We start from the raw sequence: 15606 nt of genomic DNA on the forward strand, positions 1-15606 counted from the left end.
CGACTGACTCTGAGCATTGGTATTTATACAGCAGTCCAGGGGGAGGAGTCATGGGCGGAGCCAAGGGTGGAGCCCTGTACAAACTCCTAAGCATTCCCAGCGCTACTCCCCCTAGTGGTCGGGCAACGCAACTACGCTTACAAATGCATGGTCTCATGTATATACAATACAGTGTGAATTACGGAGTTACATTCTCCACATTCACCCCCTACAAAAAATCAAGTCTGGCGGGGGTGGTGGTTCATAAATTGAGTCTGTCCAGTGGTCGGATTGTCCGCTGCGATCTGCGGAGCACCGGGGTTGCAGCCTCTTGCGGTGGCTGGACGGGTGTTGTGGGTTAGGGTACGATGGCGGACTCCAGGGAAGATCTCGTCCGAGCTCCATATCCGTCTGGTTCGACTGGGGACTGAGGGCGCTGGGGGTTAGCCGGTGCAGGCGCGCGGAACAGGTGGAGCGAGCTAGTGGGTTCGGGAGCCCGAGGGAGCGGCAGGATGGGGTGTAGGGTGAGGGGTGCATCTGTAGTGATAGAGGGGATGCTGGACCCGGCGGGTACAAGGTCCCGGAGGGATACGGTGTCCTGACGGCCGTCGGGGAACTCGACAAAGGCGTACTGGGGGTTGGAGTGAAGCAGGCGCACCTTCTCAATAAGAGGGTCGGTTTTGTGCGCCCTGATGTGTTTCCTCAGGAGTACCAGGCCCGGTGTCCTCAGCCATGCCGGGAGTGAGACCCCCCTGGTAGTACCCCTGGAAAAAATGAAGAGCCTCTGGTGAGGGGTCTGATTGGTCGCTGTGCATAAGAGGGACCTAATAGCGTGGAGTGCGTCTGGGAGGACTTCCTGCCAATGGGAGACTTGGAGATTCCTGGACCGGAGGGTCAGTAGGACGGTCTTCCAGACCGTCGCATTGTCCCTCTCCACCTGCCCGTTCCCCCTGGGGTTGTAGCTGGTAGTCCTGCTCGAGGCAACGCCCTTGTCGAGCAGGTACTGACGCAGCTCGTTGCTCATGAAGGACGAACCCCGGTCGCTGTGCACGTAGCTGAGGAAACCAAACAGGGTGAAGATGCTATGCAGGGCCCTAATGACTGTGTGGGAGGTCATATCGGGGCACGGGATAGCAAATGGGAAGCGGGAGATCTCATCTATGACGGAGAGTTGAAATTTTGCATAGCTAGCGCCTCAGATTGTCAGTGTCGCGGCGGTGCGCCCCTGGATCTGGACAGAGTGGGAGCCTGAAGCGAGAGAGATAGTTTGCCGCACAGGGAATACGGGCAGCGAACAGCGTCTTACCAGATCTGGGTTTATGAAGCTCTCAGTACTCCCGGAGTCGAAAAGGCATGGCGTGCTGTACCCGTTGATTTGGACCTCTGTCATCGAGTTTCGCAGATGCTTCGGGCGCGATTGGTCCAGAGTGACTGCGCTGAGTTGCGGGTAGTCGGCGGCTCGATCAGCTGTGCTGGAGTGGCCCCGTGATGACTGCCCTCTGAGTTCGTAGTCGTCGAGATGAGTTTCAGAGTTTGAAGGGGATGGATCCCAAGATGGCCGCCCCCATGAGTCGCACATAGCCGGCCGCATGGAGGAGGATTGCCAAGATGGCTGCCCCCATGAGTCGCACATGTCGGGTGGGGGCGGAGTCGGCATACAGGCTGCAGCATTTCGGGGCCTGCGGGCCTGTGAATTCAGGGAACGAGTGCTTTGAGCCGTGGGAGGGTTAGAGGCTGGGGCTTTCTTCGCCAGACACACTCTGGCATAGTGTCCTTTTCGCTCGCAGCTGCTGCAGGTCGCATTGCGGGCCGAGCAGTGCTGCCGCGAGTGCTGATTCTGGCCGCAAAAGTGGCAGGCTGGGGCAGCATTGTGGCTGGGTGGCCGTGCAGCGCAGGCCTGGGGGAGTCGCTGGTCGGGGGCCCATGATGGGGTCGCGGGGTCCGCGGGGAACGAGGTGAGGCTGCGAAAGGAGACCTCCATAGTGGCAGCAAGTTCAACAGTCGCTTCAAGATTTAGGGCCCCCTTTTCCAGCAGTCGCTGGCGCACGTAATTTGACCTAAGGCCCGCAACAAAGGCATCGCGTACAGCAAGTTCTCTATGTTCTGCCCCGGTAACCGCCTGGTAATTACAGTCACTAGATAAAGTTTTAAGCTCTCTCAGGAATTCTGCGAGCGATTCTGTAGGCCGCTGGCGGCGAGTAGTGAACACGTGTCGTGCATAGACTTCATTAACAGGCCTCACATACATTTTGTCGAGTAGCGCTAGGGCTTCACTATACGAACCACCACAGTTTAGTTGAGTAGAGATTCTGTGGCTCACCCTCGCGTGCAGTAGGCTCAGTTTCTGCTCCTCCATTGTTTCGGCTGTGCTTGCTTCCGCCAGGTAGGCTTTAAAACACCGCAGCCAATGAGAAAAAATTTATTTTGCCTCTGCATCCTGCGGGTCGAGTTCCAGTCGCTCAGGCTTGAGGGCTGATTCCATGATTGATCCTGATTGTTTCTTAAGTAGATTAAATTGATGGAACCATCAATTCACTAGACACGTGCTTTAAGATATGTACAGTGGTTTTAATTTACTTACAACAGAGCCAGCCTGTTCCGCGTTGAACTCTCGATGAACTGAACGACTGGCTCTGAGCATTGGTATTTATACAGCAGTCCAGGGGGAGGAGTCGTGGGCGGAGCCAAGGGTGGATCCTGTACAAACTCCTAAGCATTCCCAGTGCTACTCCCCCTAGTGGTCGGGCAACACAACTGCGCTTACAAATGCATGGTCTCATGTATATACAATACAGTGTGAATTACAGAGTTACATTCACCACAGGATGGAAGTCTTGCTTCCAGCCAATTATCACTCCATGGAGTGTTGAATGTCTATAGTGTTGCCAATATCATCCCTTCCCCCACTACCCGACTTTGTGAGCGGCGGGATCCAAACAAATCCTGCCCATTTTATTTAACTAAAATGGCGGACCCTTTGACTCCCTGCAGCTGGCTGAACTTCTCGGCAGGTATCAAAACCATGGAATGAAATAAATAATATTGAGGACAGGATTTCAATAAATAATATATAAGTCGGAATTAAATAATTACAGCGGAGTGTGTATGGACCTAACAACTGGTAATGAAATGTGGAGAGAGCCATGCTTCCTGTCAGCACAGCAAGCATTAATAAAAATTCTGGCAACTGTGATTGAATTAAATAGAAAGCCGTGAGAGCCAAATGAAATAATTAACTGTTTATGGGGGAAAAACACTTTGAAAACAGCATGCCTAATGAAAAGGAACCTAAACCAAATTGCACCTTTACTGAGATGTGTCGAACATACCTGTAGAGTTTTTATTTCCACTTCCGACGTTCCCTTTGGCGGGAGCAGTGGCTGGTTTTCCATCATCATTCTTTCATACTCATCTCCTATGCCTAACCGACTGGCTATTACATTCATAGCTGGGTACATGATTTCCAATCTAGAACAGAGGGCAAAGTTTCACTCATTTTTTTGGCAGAGCATTGAACAAACGTCCAAGTTGCACAAGACATTTGATACTGAAAGAGGTTAATTTGTTCTCCTTCATAGAAGCTGTTCTTAAGGTCTGATCATTGATAAAAAAAACAAATATACTAAGTCACCAGATAGTTATAGGTATTACCCAGCTGCAAATGGATGTGGACTCTCCAAACACAAAAGGCTAGGGATTAGTTAATATAATAAAGTTTTGTCTCCAACGGGTCGAGTGCCCGCCGAGTTCAGCTGAGTCCCACCGTCGTAGGTTACGTATGGCCCCACCCGGCGAGACCTCCGAGTTCTGTCTGCGGGGACCGTCCTGGTAGGGGGGGGGGGGGGATCCGACCCCCGTGGGGGGCCTCCACAGTGGCCTGGCCCGCAATCGGGGCCTACCGATCGGCCGGCGGGTTAGTTCCGTGGGGGCCTATGTTCTTCCGCGCCGGGCCCCTGTAGGAGAGGCAGCGCGGAGACGGGAACCCAACCGCATGCACGAACTCACACCTACCATGGCGCACATGTGCGAACTCGAGCCGGCTGTGGCACGCCGGCTTTCGGGCGCCGGAGCTGCGGAGACCACTCCAGCGTCATACTAGCCCCCTAGGAAGGGGTGGATAGCCGCCAGGTGAGGCCCGTTGACGCCACTTTCATGTCAGCGTCAGAACTTGGCCGCATGATTGGAGAATCCCGGCCATATTGTTAGGTGAATTGGACATTCTGAATTCTCCCTCTGTGTACCCGAACAGGCGCCAGAGTGTGGCGGCTAGGGAATTTTCACAGTAACTTCATTGCAATGTTAATGTAAGCCTACTTATGGCACCAATAAAGGTTATTATATTAATCTGCAAAGTATAGTGTTTGTAGGTACAAGAGACAGCCACGATAAGAAAGATTAAATTTACCAAATAATTGATGGGACTATTCAATCTGGCCATCATAGAGGAGCTGCTGTGATCAAGTGGGCAGCATGGTAGCACAGTGGTTGGATGTTTGCTTCACAGCACCAGGAACGCGAGTTCGATTCCCAGCTTGGGTCATTGTCTGTGTGGAGTCTGTACGTTCTCCCTGTGCCTGGGTGGGTTCCCTCCAAGTGCTCTGGTTTTCTCCCACATGTCCCAAAAGACGTGCTGTTAGGTGAACTGACATTCTAAATTCTCCCTCAGTGTACCTGAATAGGCGCCGGAATGTGGCAACTTGGGGCTTTTCATGATGACTTCATTGCAGTGTTAATGTAAGCTTACTTGTGACATTATGATTATTTCTCATGCTAAACTCTAAATTCACATGAGGAAACCCGCTCTAGGAGCTTCTTGTTGCAACAGATTGAGAACAGGGCTGATTGAACAGATAGATATTCAGCCTATTCATGCTGGAGTAGTGGTGGGCAACCTGCGGCCCATTTGGGTTCGGAGTACAGCCCACGAGGCCATTGCCCAAGTGCAGGGTTGCCACATTCTACTGATTACTTACTGCATAATTTTTTTTCCTACCGGTATGACTAAAGTGCTAGGCATGTAAAGAAAGGACACGTGAAATGAGGTGCACATTATCTTCTAACTCTGATAAACTGGACTGAGTTTGCTGCATGCAATTATGTGTTCGCGGAATGAATATTAAACTTGAAATTCTTTACCACTGAGGTTGCAGTTAAGTCAAAAATTTGTCAGGTTTTCCTACAGGAGGCAATGAGGTCATGAATTTGAGCGCATTCCCAACGTAATGTGATTGGGGAAGAGGGCAGGTTTTGGGGAATGCAACATTGAAGGATTAATAGTGACAAATCTGAAAAATATTTGACTATAACTGCATCCTTAATGGTAAAGAATTTCATGTTTAATATTCATTCCGCTAGCACATAATTGCATGCAGCAAACTCAGTCCAGTTTATCAGAGGTTTGAAGATAATTTGCAACGTAGAATAATACAACTAGTGCATACTGTACTACTGAAGTTTGGAATTATGTAATTCCAGATTCTCTTCTTCCACATTCATCTTTCTTACCTGTAAACTTTGCAGAATTGTTTGTAGAGGGTCACAGAGTTGAACTGCTCCACATTAAGCTTTAGTCTTCCCCATTCCTCCTTAAACACCTCAAGTTGTTTCCATAATATTAAGAAGGATTTAAGCGCCATGTAGGCTGATATAGGATCCTTTGTTTTCATGGGGGGGGCTATGTTGCCGACTGAGGATTGTTCCCCATCTTCCTTTTCAACTGCAACTTCCTGTGGTAAACACCAAAAATCATGGAAAAATCAACTTCAACCAAGGAAAGCCACTTGTAAATGAGTAAATTTCATGTTAGAATAGGCAACTTCAGTTGGGCCCAGAGTCTTCATAAACTGTGTACAGTTAGATGCTACAAACTAGGTGTTTGCTTCCTTATAACATAATATAGGAACAGAAAATGAGATTATACTGTTGTAAATATTAGCTGACCAAGTGGACCTCCGCCCTTCATTGTTTTGCATATTTGTTTGCAATTGTACAAGTCTTTGGAAGAGATTACCAACAAGGATCACAGTACTGCATGGAAAATCCGAATGACCACAACCGTTCCTACTTCTATATTTCACACTCGCTTTCACTCAGCCCGCCCACCTTTTCCTTGAATGAGAAGACGGGCAGATCGAATTGCTCCCAGGAATCTACACTGGGGCTGTTTAGCAAAGAAGTTCGCAAAAGCAGCTGACATTGAATCAATTTGTCCCCGTGATAGAATAGTCGAGAAGAGGAAATGCTCATTGGGGTTGCCAGTCTACCATTTCCGAGGTAGAATATATTGGAGTTGACGCCACAAATCATGCCTCCAAGTTTTTGATCATTTTCAAACAGATACAAATGAATGAAAATGGTGCACAGGTACTTTGAAATAAGAATGCTCCTAGGGTTATTCATCATTTGTCTGAAAACAGCTTTTTTTGGCCTTCATATCAGCATATCTTTAGGTACACTTTCAGACCAACAGAACATAAGCAAAGCAAACTGTAAAACGTGCACATCTGTACTGTGCACTATTTCCTCGAATTACCCATGGTTATACTATACGCACAGAAACACTGACATATATTTCTCTGCTCACCTCTGTTACCCCCAGTCACTCTCAATGAGGTACTACAACCTGGGTTGTATTGCTTACTGCATGTCCCAGTTGAATGTTTGGGTCTCTTTTGTTAGCTCAAGGTGCCCAGAGTTATAAAGTTGGCAGAAGGGACCTCAGAAGAGGGTTCTGTGCCATTTCTCTCTCAGAACAAATGGTGCACAAGTCCCAGAGGCAGTCCCTAGAACGTCTGTTGAAATAAATCTGCTCCATTTGAGGGCAGCACGGTAGCATGGTGGTTAGCATAAATGCTTCACAGCTCCAGGGTCCCAGGTTCAGTTCCCGGCTGGGTCACTGTCTGTGCGGAGTCTGCACGTCCTCCCCGTGTGTGCGTGGGTTTCCTCCGGGTGCTCCGGTTTCCTCCCACAGTCCAAAGGTGTGCGGGTCAGGTGGATTGGCCATGCTAAATTGCCCGTAGTGTCCTAAAAAGTAAGGTTAAGGGGGGGTCGGGTTACGGGTATAGGGTGGATACGTGGGTTTGAGTAGGGTGATCATTGCTCGGCACAACATCGAGGGCCGAAGGGCCTGTTCTGTGCTGTCCCGTTCTATATTCTATGTTCTATTTCTCAGGCAGGTGTCTATTTCCTTTCCCCAGTCTGCCAGGATCGAAAAGGTCACGGAAAGTAAAAACCAGGAAGGACATAAACCAAATGGCCACCCCAAACCCATCAGCTTCCTACTGGGCAGCTTAGTCCCAATCAAGTCACCAACCATGTCAGCCAGGGATAAGAATGGAATTTTACAAAATATAATTGCTGAAGATTTTACCTGCTCGGCTTTGGTCGCTGACTCATCACATGACTCCTCATCCTTTTCAGTAAACAGGGAAGCTTCATTCCCATTCTGCATTACATCTTCCATCAAAAGAGAGACGCCAAGTAGTTCAGCATTGGCCACATTTCGGTCACGATCGTTCAGTTTGCACAGGCACATCTGGACCAAAGAGAAATGGCAACAATTCTAAGATGCCATAACCCCTGAGTCATAGGCTTCTTTAGTGATCAGCTGCAATATATTTCTTGTCACACTTGCAAAAGCAATAGGGCGGGCTTCTCCAATAATGAGGCTCTGTCCCCACACCGGCGTGAAAAGCGGCTCCAACCACTCCGGCGTCAACGGTCCCAATAATGGGGAATGATCCCCTTCCTAGGGGGCTAGGTTGGTGCCGGAGTGGTCCCCACAGCTCCAGCCGGCGCAGAACAGCCCGCGCGAGTTCGCGGATGCACGGATCGGCCAGCATGATTCCGCGCATGTGCACTACGGCCAGCGTATTTCCGCGCATACGCGGTGGTTCCCTTCTCCGCGCCGGCCCTCGGGCAATATGGCGGAGCCCTACAGGACCCCCTCGCGGAGTAAAATAGGCCACCACGGAACCAGCCCGCCCACCGATCAGTCGGCCCCGATCACGGGCCAGGCCACCGTGGGCCCGGCGGGGGTCGGGTCCACTTGCCTCTCCTCCAGGACGGCCCCTGCAGACTCACCTTTCAGGTCCCGCTGTGTGGGACCTGAGTAACCCACGCCGGTGGGACTCGGCCAAACTTGTCAGCCACTCGGCCCATCGGGGCCCGGAGATCGATGCGGAGGGTATCCCATAGGTGCCTGAGAATCAGCGCCGGAAAATGGGGAAGCCAGCATCGGGATGGTGGGGCGCGATTCCCGCGTGCCTCCAGGGATTCTCCGACCCAGTACCGGCTATTATTTATCACAGTCTGTTATTTATCTCACAACACCAGGTTAAAGTCCCACAGGTTTGTTTTGAATCACTAGCTTTCGGAGCACAGCTCCTTCCTCAGGTAAATGATGTGAATGAGCTGCGCCCCGAAAGCTAGTGATTCGAAACAAACCTGTTGGACTTTAACCTGGTGTTGTAACTTCTTACTGTGCTCACCACAGTCCAACGCCACATCTCCATATCATGATTATTTATTTCAACACCCGTTCTTCAAAATCTCCAGTTACATATCATTCTGAGGTACAATGTAAATACTAAAATCGAGATTGGCTGAGTGGCAGGAAGCAGAGGAAGACGGTCGAGGGGTGTTTTTCTGACTGGAAGCCTCTGTACAGTGGGGTCCCACTGGGATCAGTGTTGGGACCCTTTCTGGTTGTGGTTTATATAAATGATTTAGACATGAATGTAGGAGGGTTGATCAGTAAGTTTGCGAATGATACAAAAATTGGTGGGGTGGTAAATAGTGAGGGGAATAGTCTTCGATTACAGGAAGATATAGGCAGGCTGGTCAGACGGGCTGATCAGTGGCAAATGGAATTCAATCCGGATAAGTGAGAGGTGATGCACTTGGGCAGCACAAACAAGGCAAGGGGAATACATGATGAACAGCAGGACCCTGGGAAACAACGAGGATCAGAGGTATCTTGGTGTGAATGAACATCGGCCCATTAAGATGGCAGAGCAGGTGGACACAGTGACTAAGAAGACCTCTGGTATACTTGCCTTTATTAGCCAAGGCATAGAGCTAAAGAACAGGGAGGTTATGCTGGAACGGTATAAAACGTTAGTTAGGCCACAGCTCGAGTATTGTGTGCAGTTATGGAATCCACATTAAAGGAGGGGTTTGATAGCACTGGAAAGGGTGCAGAGGAGATTTACCAGGATGTTGCCAGGATTTAGCTATGAAGGGAGATTGGATAAACTGGGGATGTTTTCTTGGAGCAGAGGAGACTGAGGAAGGGAGAAGATTGAGATGTATAAAATTATGAGGGCTTAGATTGAGTAGGCAGGAACAAGCTTTTCCCCTTGATGGATGGACCAGGGGCATAGATTTAAGGTAAGGGGCAGGAGGCTTAGGGGGGATGTGAGGAAAAACCTTTTTATCCAGACAGTGGTGGGAGTTTGGAACTTGCTGCCTGAAAGGGCGATGGAAGCAGAGACCCTCATAACACTTAAGAAGTATTTAGATGTGCACTTGCGATCCCAGGATGTACAAGGCTATGGGCCAAGTGCTGGAAAATGGGATTAGAATGGTTAGGTGGTTGTTTTTGATCGGCGCATGTGCGATGGGCTGAAGGGCCTTTTCTGTGCTGTATGATTCTATGACTCTATGGGAGCTTAAGTGCTGTCCGCAATAGAGAAAAGGCAACCAAATGAATGCTTCTACCTGCATGCTATACTCAATGGTTTGAAAGTTGCCGAGCATCACTGGGACAAATCCTTCCCTTGCTAAGAAGGTTCTCCAGGGAAACAGTGCCGAGGCCTAGAACAGAAAACACTGGGTCAATGAAGGAAGAGACAACCTGTAAATAAGCTCAGTTATGAAGTAGAAAAATGGAAAATGCTGCAGCTGCTGGAACTCTGAAACAAAACCAGAGAATGCCGGAAACACTCAGCAGATCAGGCAGCATCAGTGGTGAGAGGAAGATAGCACCAACATTTTGGGCCAATGGCCCTTTGTTGGGATCGGGAATGTTTCTGTCTTTTTCTGGTTTTACTTCAATGACGAGGCACCCCTCATTAAAAATTCTCTCTGTATGGCCGCCAAACACCATGACGGAGTCTCCTAAGATTGCCTTTATGGATGATACCAAACTTCAAAGCATTGCGAACAGTGAGGAGGATAGTGTGTCAAGCTTCAAAAGAACTTAAGAGAGCTTGGTGGAAAGGGCAGACAAGTGGCAGATGCAATTTAATACAGAGAAGTGAGAAGTGATTCGTTTTGTAGGAAGAACGTAGGGAAATTATAAGATAACGGGTACAATTCTAAAGAGGGTACAGAAGCAGAATCATCTGGGAAAATGTGTGCATAAATCATTGAAGGTGGCACAACAGGTTGAGAGAGTGCTTATTAAAGCAGACAGTGTTCTCGGCTTTATTAATAGTGGCATAGAGTACACAGAGGTACCCCATAACCCCATCTAACCTTTTGGACACTAAGGGGCAATTTAGCATGGCCAGTCCACCTGACCTGCACATCTTTGGACTGTGGGAAGAAACCAGAGCACCCGGAGGAAACCCATGCAGACACGGGGAGAACGTGCAGATTCCACACAGTCACCCAACGTTGGAATTAAACCTGGGTCCCTGTCGCTGTGAGGCAATCTGTGCTAACCACTGTGCCACTATGGATCAGGATTGACATGGTAGATCCCTATCGTATACTAACCCTGGTATTCCATGCATCCAGTGGCTGTGGCAGAGGAAGCAATGAACCATACAGGCTGCTAACTACAGAGTTACTCATGGTTGGCAGTGCTTGGCACATACTGTCCGTGACTGTTTGAAAAGCTGACACATTCCCAGCAGACAGAAAAGTTTCCCTGTGAAAAGACAAGTCAGAATGTGAACTACCAGCACAGAAAATCCGATAATTGCTTTCAGACCAGCAGCCTTCACTGTGATAGGACAACTGGTGAACAAGAAGGTTAAATATACAGCTTAGTATTCTGCAACACACAGTGTGCATGAAAATCAAATAGCATTTCAGTCAGACCAGACAAAACATCCATATTTCAGGTCGTATAACTCTGACCATTTATATCAGAGGAGCCACATTTCTATCAATATTTATGGGCTGATAGATGGAATGCAGAATTATTCAATTACGTGGGTGGCAGAGAGAGAATTTACATTTAAAAAGAAGTATGCAGGACACATCATTGGCTGATAGTGTACTGTAAATTATTTCTCAGGTAGCCTGCATTAATTCCTAGCAAAAAGGAAGATGGTTGTGGTTGTAGGAGTTTGAAGGTCAATCATTTCAGTTCCAGGGCATCACTGCGGGAATTCCTCAGGGTAGTGTCCTCAGCCCCACCATCTTCAACTGCTTCATCAATGACCTTCCTTCCAACATCAGGTCAGAAGTGGGGGTCTTCGCTGATCACTGTGCTATGTTCAGTACCATTCGCCATTCCTCAGATAATGAAGCAGTCCATGTCCAACTGCAGCAAGACCTGGATAATATCCAGGCTTGGGCTGACAAGTGGCAAGTTACAAGTGCCAGGCAATGACCACCTGCCACAAGAGAGAATCAAATCATCGCCCCATGACATTTAATGACATTACCATCGCTGAATCTTCCGCTATCAACATCCTGGGGGTTAAACATCGACCAGAAACTGAACTGGACTAGCCAGATAAATTCTGTGGCTATGAGAGCAGATCAGAGGCTAGGGACCCTGTGGCAAATAACACAAGTTCTGACTCCCCTGATGTGTTGGGCAGGCTGGGTCTATGTGGGCTGTGTTTGATGCAGTTTAGAGAGAGAGAGACAGGCTTTATAGTGGTCGTGTCCTGTCTGGTGATTGCCTGCTGTGTTCTGTGTGCTCACTGGTCATCCTGTGTGTCAATCACTGCCTGTCTGTGCACCATCATATACCTGGATGTATATTATGACATCCCCAAAACCTGTCCACCATTTACAAGGCACAAGTCAGGAGTGTGATGGAATACTCTCCACTTGCCTGGATGAATACAGTTCCATCAACACTCGAGAAGCTTGATGCCATCTAGGACAAAGAAGCCCACTTGATTGACAACCCTTCCACAAACATTCACTCCCTCCACCACCAGCACACAGTGGCAGCCGTGTGTGCCATGTATAAGATGCACGGCAGGAACGCACCTTAGGCAGCACCTTCCAAACCCACGGCCACAACCATCTAGAAGGACAAGAGCAGCAGGTACCTGGGAACCCCACCACGTGGAAGTGCCCCTCCAAGTCAGTCAGCATCCTGACTTGGAAATATATCGCCGTTCCTTCACTGTCACTGGGTAAAAATCCTATAATGACCTCCCTAACAGCATTGCGGGTGTACCTACACCACAGGGAAGGCAGCTCAACATCACCTTCTCAAAGGGAAATTAGGGATGGTTAATAAATGCTGGCTTATCTAGCGACACCCACATCGCAGAAATTAATAAAACATTTACTATGAATATCATAAGTATCAACGGCTGTGGAGAATGCTGAAAATCTGTTACAGAACAAAAAGTTGCTGTCAGTAAAATAATTGACCCAAAAAAAAATGTAATTTAAAAGAATGATATATATTACACAAATAATAATACATTACAAAAGTGAGCTTCAGGCCAGAAATTAATCTTTGGGTTCGGGTGGCATATCGAAACTGCCTGAGGTTCATTCTTATGATTCAGGGTATTAACTGAACTCTCTCATTTTGTTACTAACTAATGAACAATCAGGTGTCATTGATCAAATGGACAGATATATATTAATATTCTGGTGCTGAATCACTAATTAAATGGTTCTACCATTTATGTAAAACAATAAAATATCTACAGTGTTTCTCCAAAGGACGGTTTAGTTGGGTGTTGGTTTGGGCTCCCTGTCATGAAGCAGATCAGGTTCTAGCCTGGCTCTCTCTCCTAAACAATAAATCATACAGAAAGATAAATGATCCGTTTACTATCACACACACCACTGGACCCGATTCAGTTACAAATGAGGGAGCGATTAAGACAAGTTACATATTTTTTTGAAAAACAGGATAATATTCTTTCAAGCCTTTTTGATTGAGTCTCATGTCAGAGTGATCATTGCTTTCAGGTGAGTCATGCTAATTGTGATATTAAAGTGGTAAATAAAATGGCAAGTTACTTACCCAGGCTTGAATATTTCTATAAGTGTGTGAGTAGGGGTAAGTGTGTGAGTAGGTGTGTGCGTGTGTGAGTCAACAGGCCAATGCCAGTGTTAATGGTCCACACCAGTCACCTCTCACCCCTCTTCAGCTCTCCTGAGTCACAGGTGTCTGAGTTAATGTTCCAGTCCACAAAAATCCAGTCTGGCACTCCCCGAACAGGTGCCGGAAGGTGGCGACTAGAGGCTTTTCACAGTAACTTCACTTGAAGCCTTCTTGTGACAATAAGCAATTTTCATTTACAGTGCAGTCCCGAGGGAGCAGTGAACTATTGCAGGTATTGGGAGGGATTCTTGGTTCCCCGACGCCGATTTCGTAATCAGTGACCGGGTGGAGAATCCTTTCTGACGCCAAAATCGGGGGTGGCGTCTGTTTGACCCAGGTCTTCAATGCTCCGCCGCTTCCAAAATGGCCGCATGCCATTGGGACGGCCTCAGCCTGTCACCTGAAGGCCCTCCCCCGATGCTCCGCCCCCGATGGACCACGTTCACGCCAGCACGGTTCACTCATGGTCTCAGCCGTGGCGTGCCAGCTGCAGACTGTGTCCAGCGCCGCCATAGTCAGATGGGAGCTGTGCTGCTGGCCGGGGAGGTCTTCCGCGAGGGCTGGGGGGACAGGGGGGGGAGGATCAGGGGGTGGGTGGGAGGGGGCACTATCTGGCAGGTCGGGTCCGGCACGGCCAGCGCCATGTTTAACGGCAGGACCGCTGCAGATCGTCACCGTGTGCATGCGCGGCCACTGACCCGGCCATTCTCTTGCCGTTTATTTTGTGGAGGCCGGGGGTTTTACGTGGCGTGGCTGTTAGCCCCTCACCGGTTGCAGCATCGGTGAGGGGGCGTCGCCGATATTTTCCACGCAAAACACCACAGATCCTCCGCACTTAGCCTCAGAATCGTAGAATCTGGCCCCCCGTCTTCTTGCTGACAAAAAAACAGGTGATTTGGGCATTATCGCATTGCCATTTGTGGATGATTGCTGTAAACAAGAAATGCTGCCGTGGCTTTTGAGTGTGTGAGGAGCTGTAATTGCATGTATGTATGTGTAGGTGCATGTGTTCCAAGGTATCTGCTGCCCTTATCCTTCTAGATGGTAGTGGTCATGGATTTGGAAGTTGCTGCCTTAGAAGCCTTGGTGAGTTCCAGCAGTGCTTCTTCTGGATGGTACACACGGCTGTCACTGTTCATCGGTGGTGGAGGGTGTGAATGCGGAAGGGTTATCAATCAAGCGGGCTGCTTTGTCCTGGATGGTGTTGAGCTTCTTGAGTGCTTTTGGAGCTGCATTCATCCAGGCAAGTGAAGAATATTCCATCACGCTCCTGACTCGTGCCTTTGTGGTAGTCACCACTGATGTATATACTGTATATATATATGTGTTTTACGGTAAGGCCCCTGTACTACAGGTACGGGGGTAGATCCCTGCCTGCTGACTCCGCCTAGTAGGCGGAGTATAAATATATGTGCTTCCCATACAGCAGCATTTTGTCAGCTGCTGTAGGAGGCTACACATCTCTGTGTAATAAAGCCTCGATTACATCCTACTCTGGTCTTTGCCTAATTGATAGTGGATCAGCCTCGTAGGTGGTGAACAGGCTTTGCGGAGTCAGGAAGTGAGATACTCACCATAGGACCTGCTGTTGTAGCCACAGTATTTATATAGGGGGGAACTGTATGTGTTAATGGTGACTATGGGTGATTCCTGATTCCTTTTTGTTATTTGTTTATGTTAACATGCGGGCTAATGTTTGGGGTTTGGTGGGAGGATGGGATCATTGTTATTGATATGGGGATTGACATTGCATTTGTTACTGATTATTGTTTATTGTTGGTGGGTGCAAATTTGGGAGAAAATGTGAAAAAGGAGGGGGAGAATAAAAATATTTAAAAAAAAAAAGAATCTTATCGTTTCTCGGCCTTTTGGCTAAGATCAAGCGTAGATTGAGCCTTTTGGCTCTGATCGCGTATGTCTCCTTTATGGGGACCATGAATTGGATTCAATTTGAATTGTTTTTTGGAGCAGGCAAGGAGCTGGATTAGGGGTTCGCCTCTGTCCACACTCTGAGCCCTGGCTGTGTAACTAAGATAAAGTAATTAAAAAAAAAAAATTAATTAAAAAAAGAAAAAAAAAAGAAAGAATCTTCACCTCCTTCGAGCAGTGTGCCCTGGAGGTGCTGGGGTGGCCAAGGACAGGGCAGTCACCCACACGGAGGCTCGTGGATGCCGCAGAGGTGAGGAACCACTGGGCTCCACCAGAGGGCCTGTCAAACATGAGTTGTTATTGCCTTACTGACTGACCCATCCTTCCCACTGACCACATGTCCATTGTCCTGCAGGTCCTCCAGACGACGATGCCAGCCAATCCCGGGTGGCACCCTTTCCAGTTTCCCAGGAGACCACCTCGGAGGGGAGCTCAGA

The 15606-nt window shown here is 48.5% G+C and overlaps 1 protein-coding gene across 1 annotated transcript in view; it reads right to left on the reverse strand.

Moving 5' to 3' along the window:
* LOC119967914 (coiled-coil domain-containing protein 162-like) overlaps positions 1-15606 on the reverse strand; it is a 208669-nt gene that overhangs the window by 105198 nt on the left and 87865 nt on the right. Inside the window, exons 16-20 of the mRNA XM_038801010.1 lie at positions 10702-10855; positions 9700-9795; positions 7349-7513; positions 5485-5705; positions 3309-3447 (exon numbers count right to left, since the gene is read on the reverse strand). Of these exons, the coding sequence (XP_038656938.1) occupies positions 3309-3447; positions 5485-5705; positions 7349-7513; positions 9700-9795; positions 10702-10855 (775 nt within the window). The remainder of the gene's footprint in view (positions 1-3308; positions 3448-5484; positions 5706-7348; positions 7514-9699; positions 9796-10701; positions 10856-15606) is intronic.

The sequence above is a fragment of the Scyliorhinus canicula genome, chromosome 6 (assembly GCF_902713615.1).
Source record: "Scyliorhinus canicula chromosome 6, sScyCan1.1, whole genome shotgun sequence".
In the NCBI taxonomy this organism is placed as follows: domain Eukaryota; kingdom Metazoa; phylum Chordata; class Chondrichthyes; order Carcharhiniformes; family Scyliorhinidae; genus Scyliorhinus; species Scyliorhinus canicula.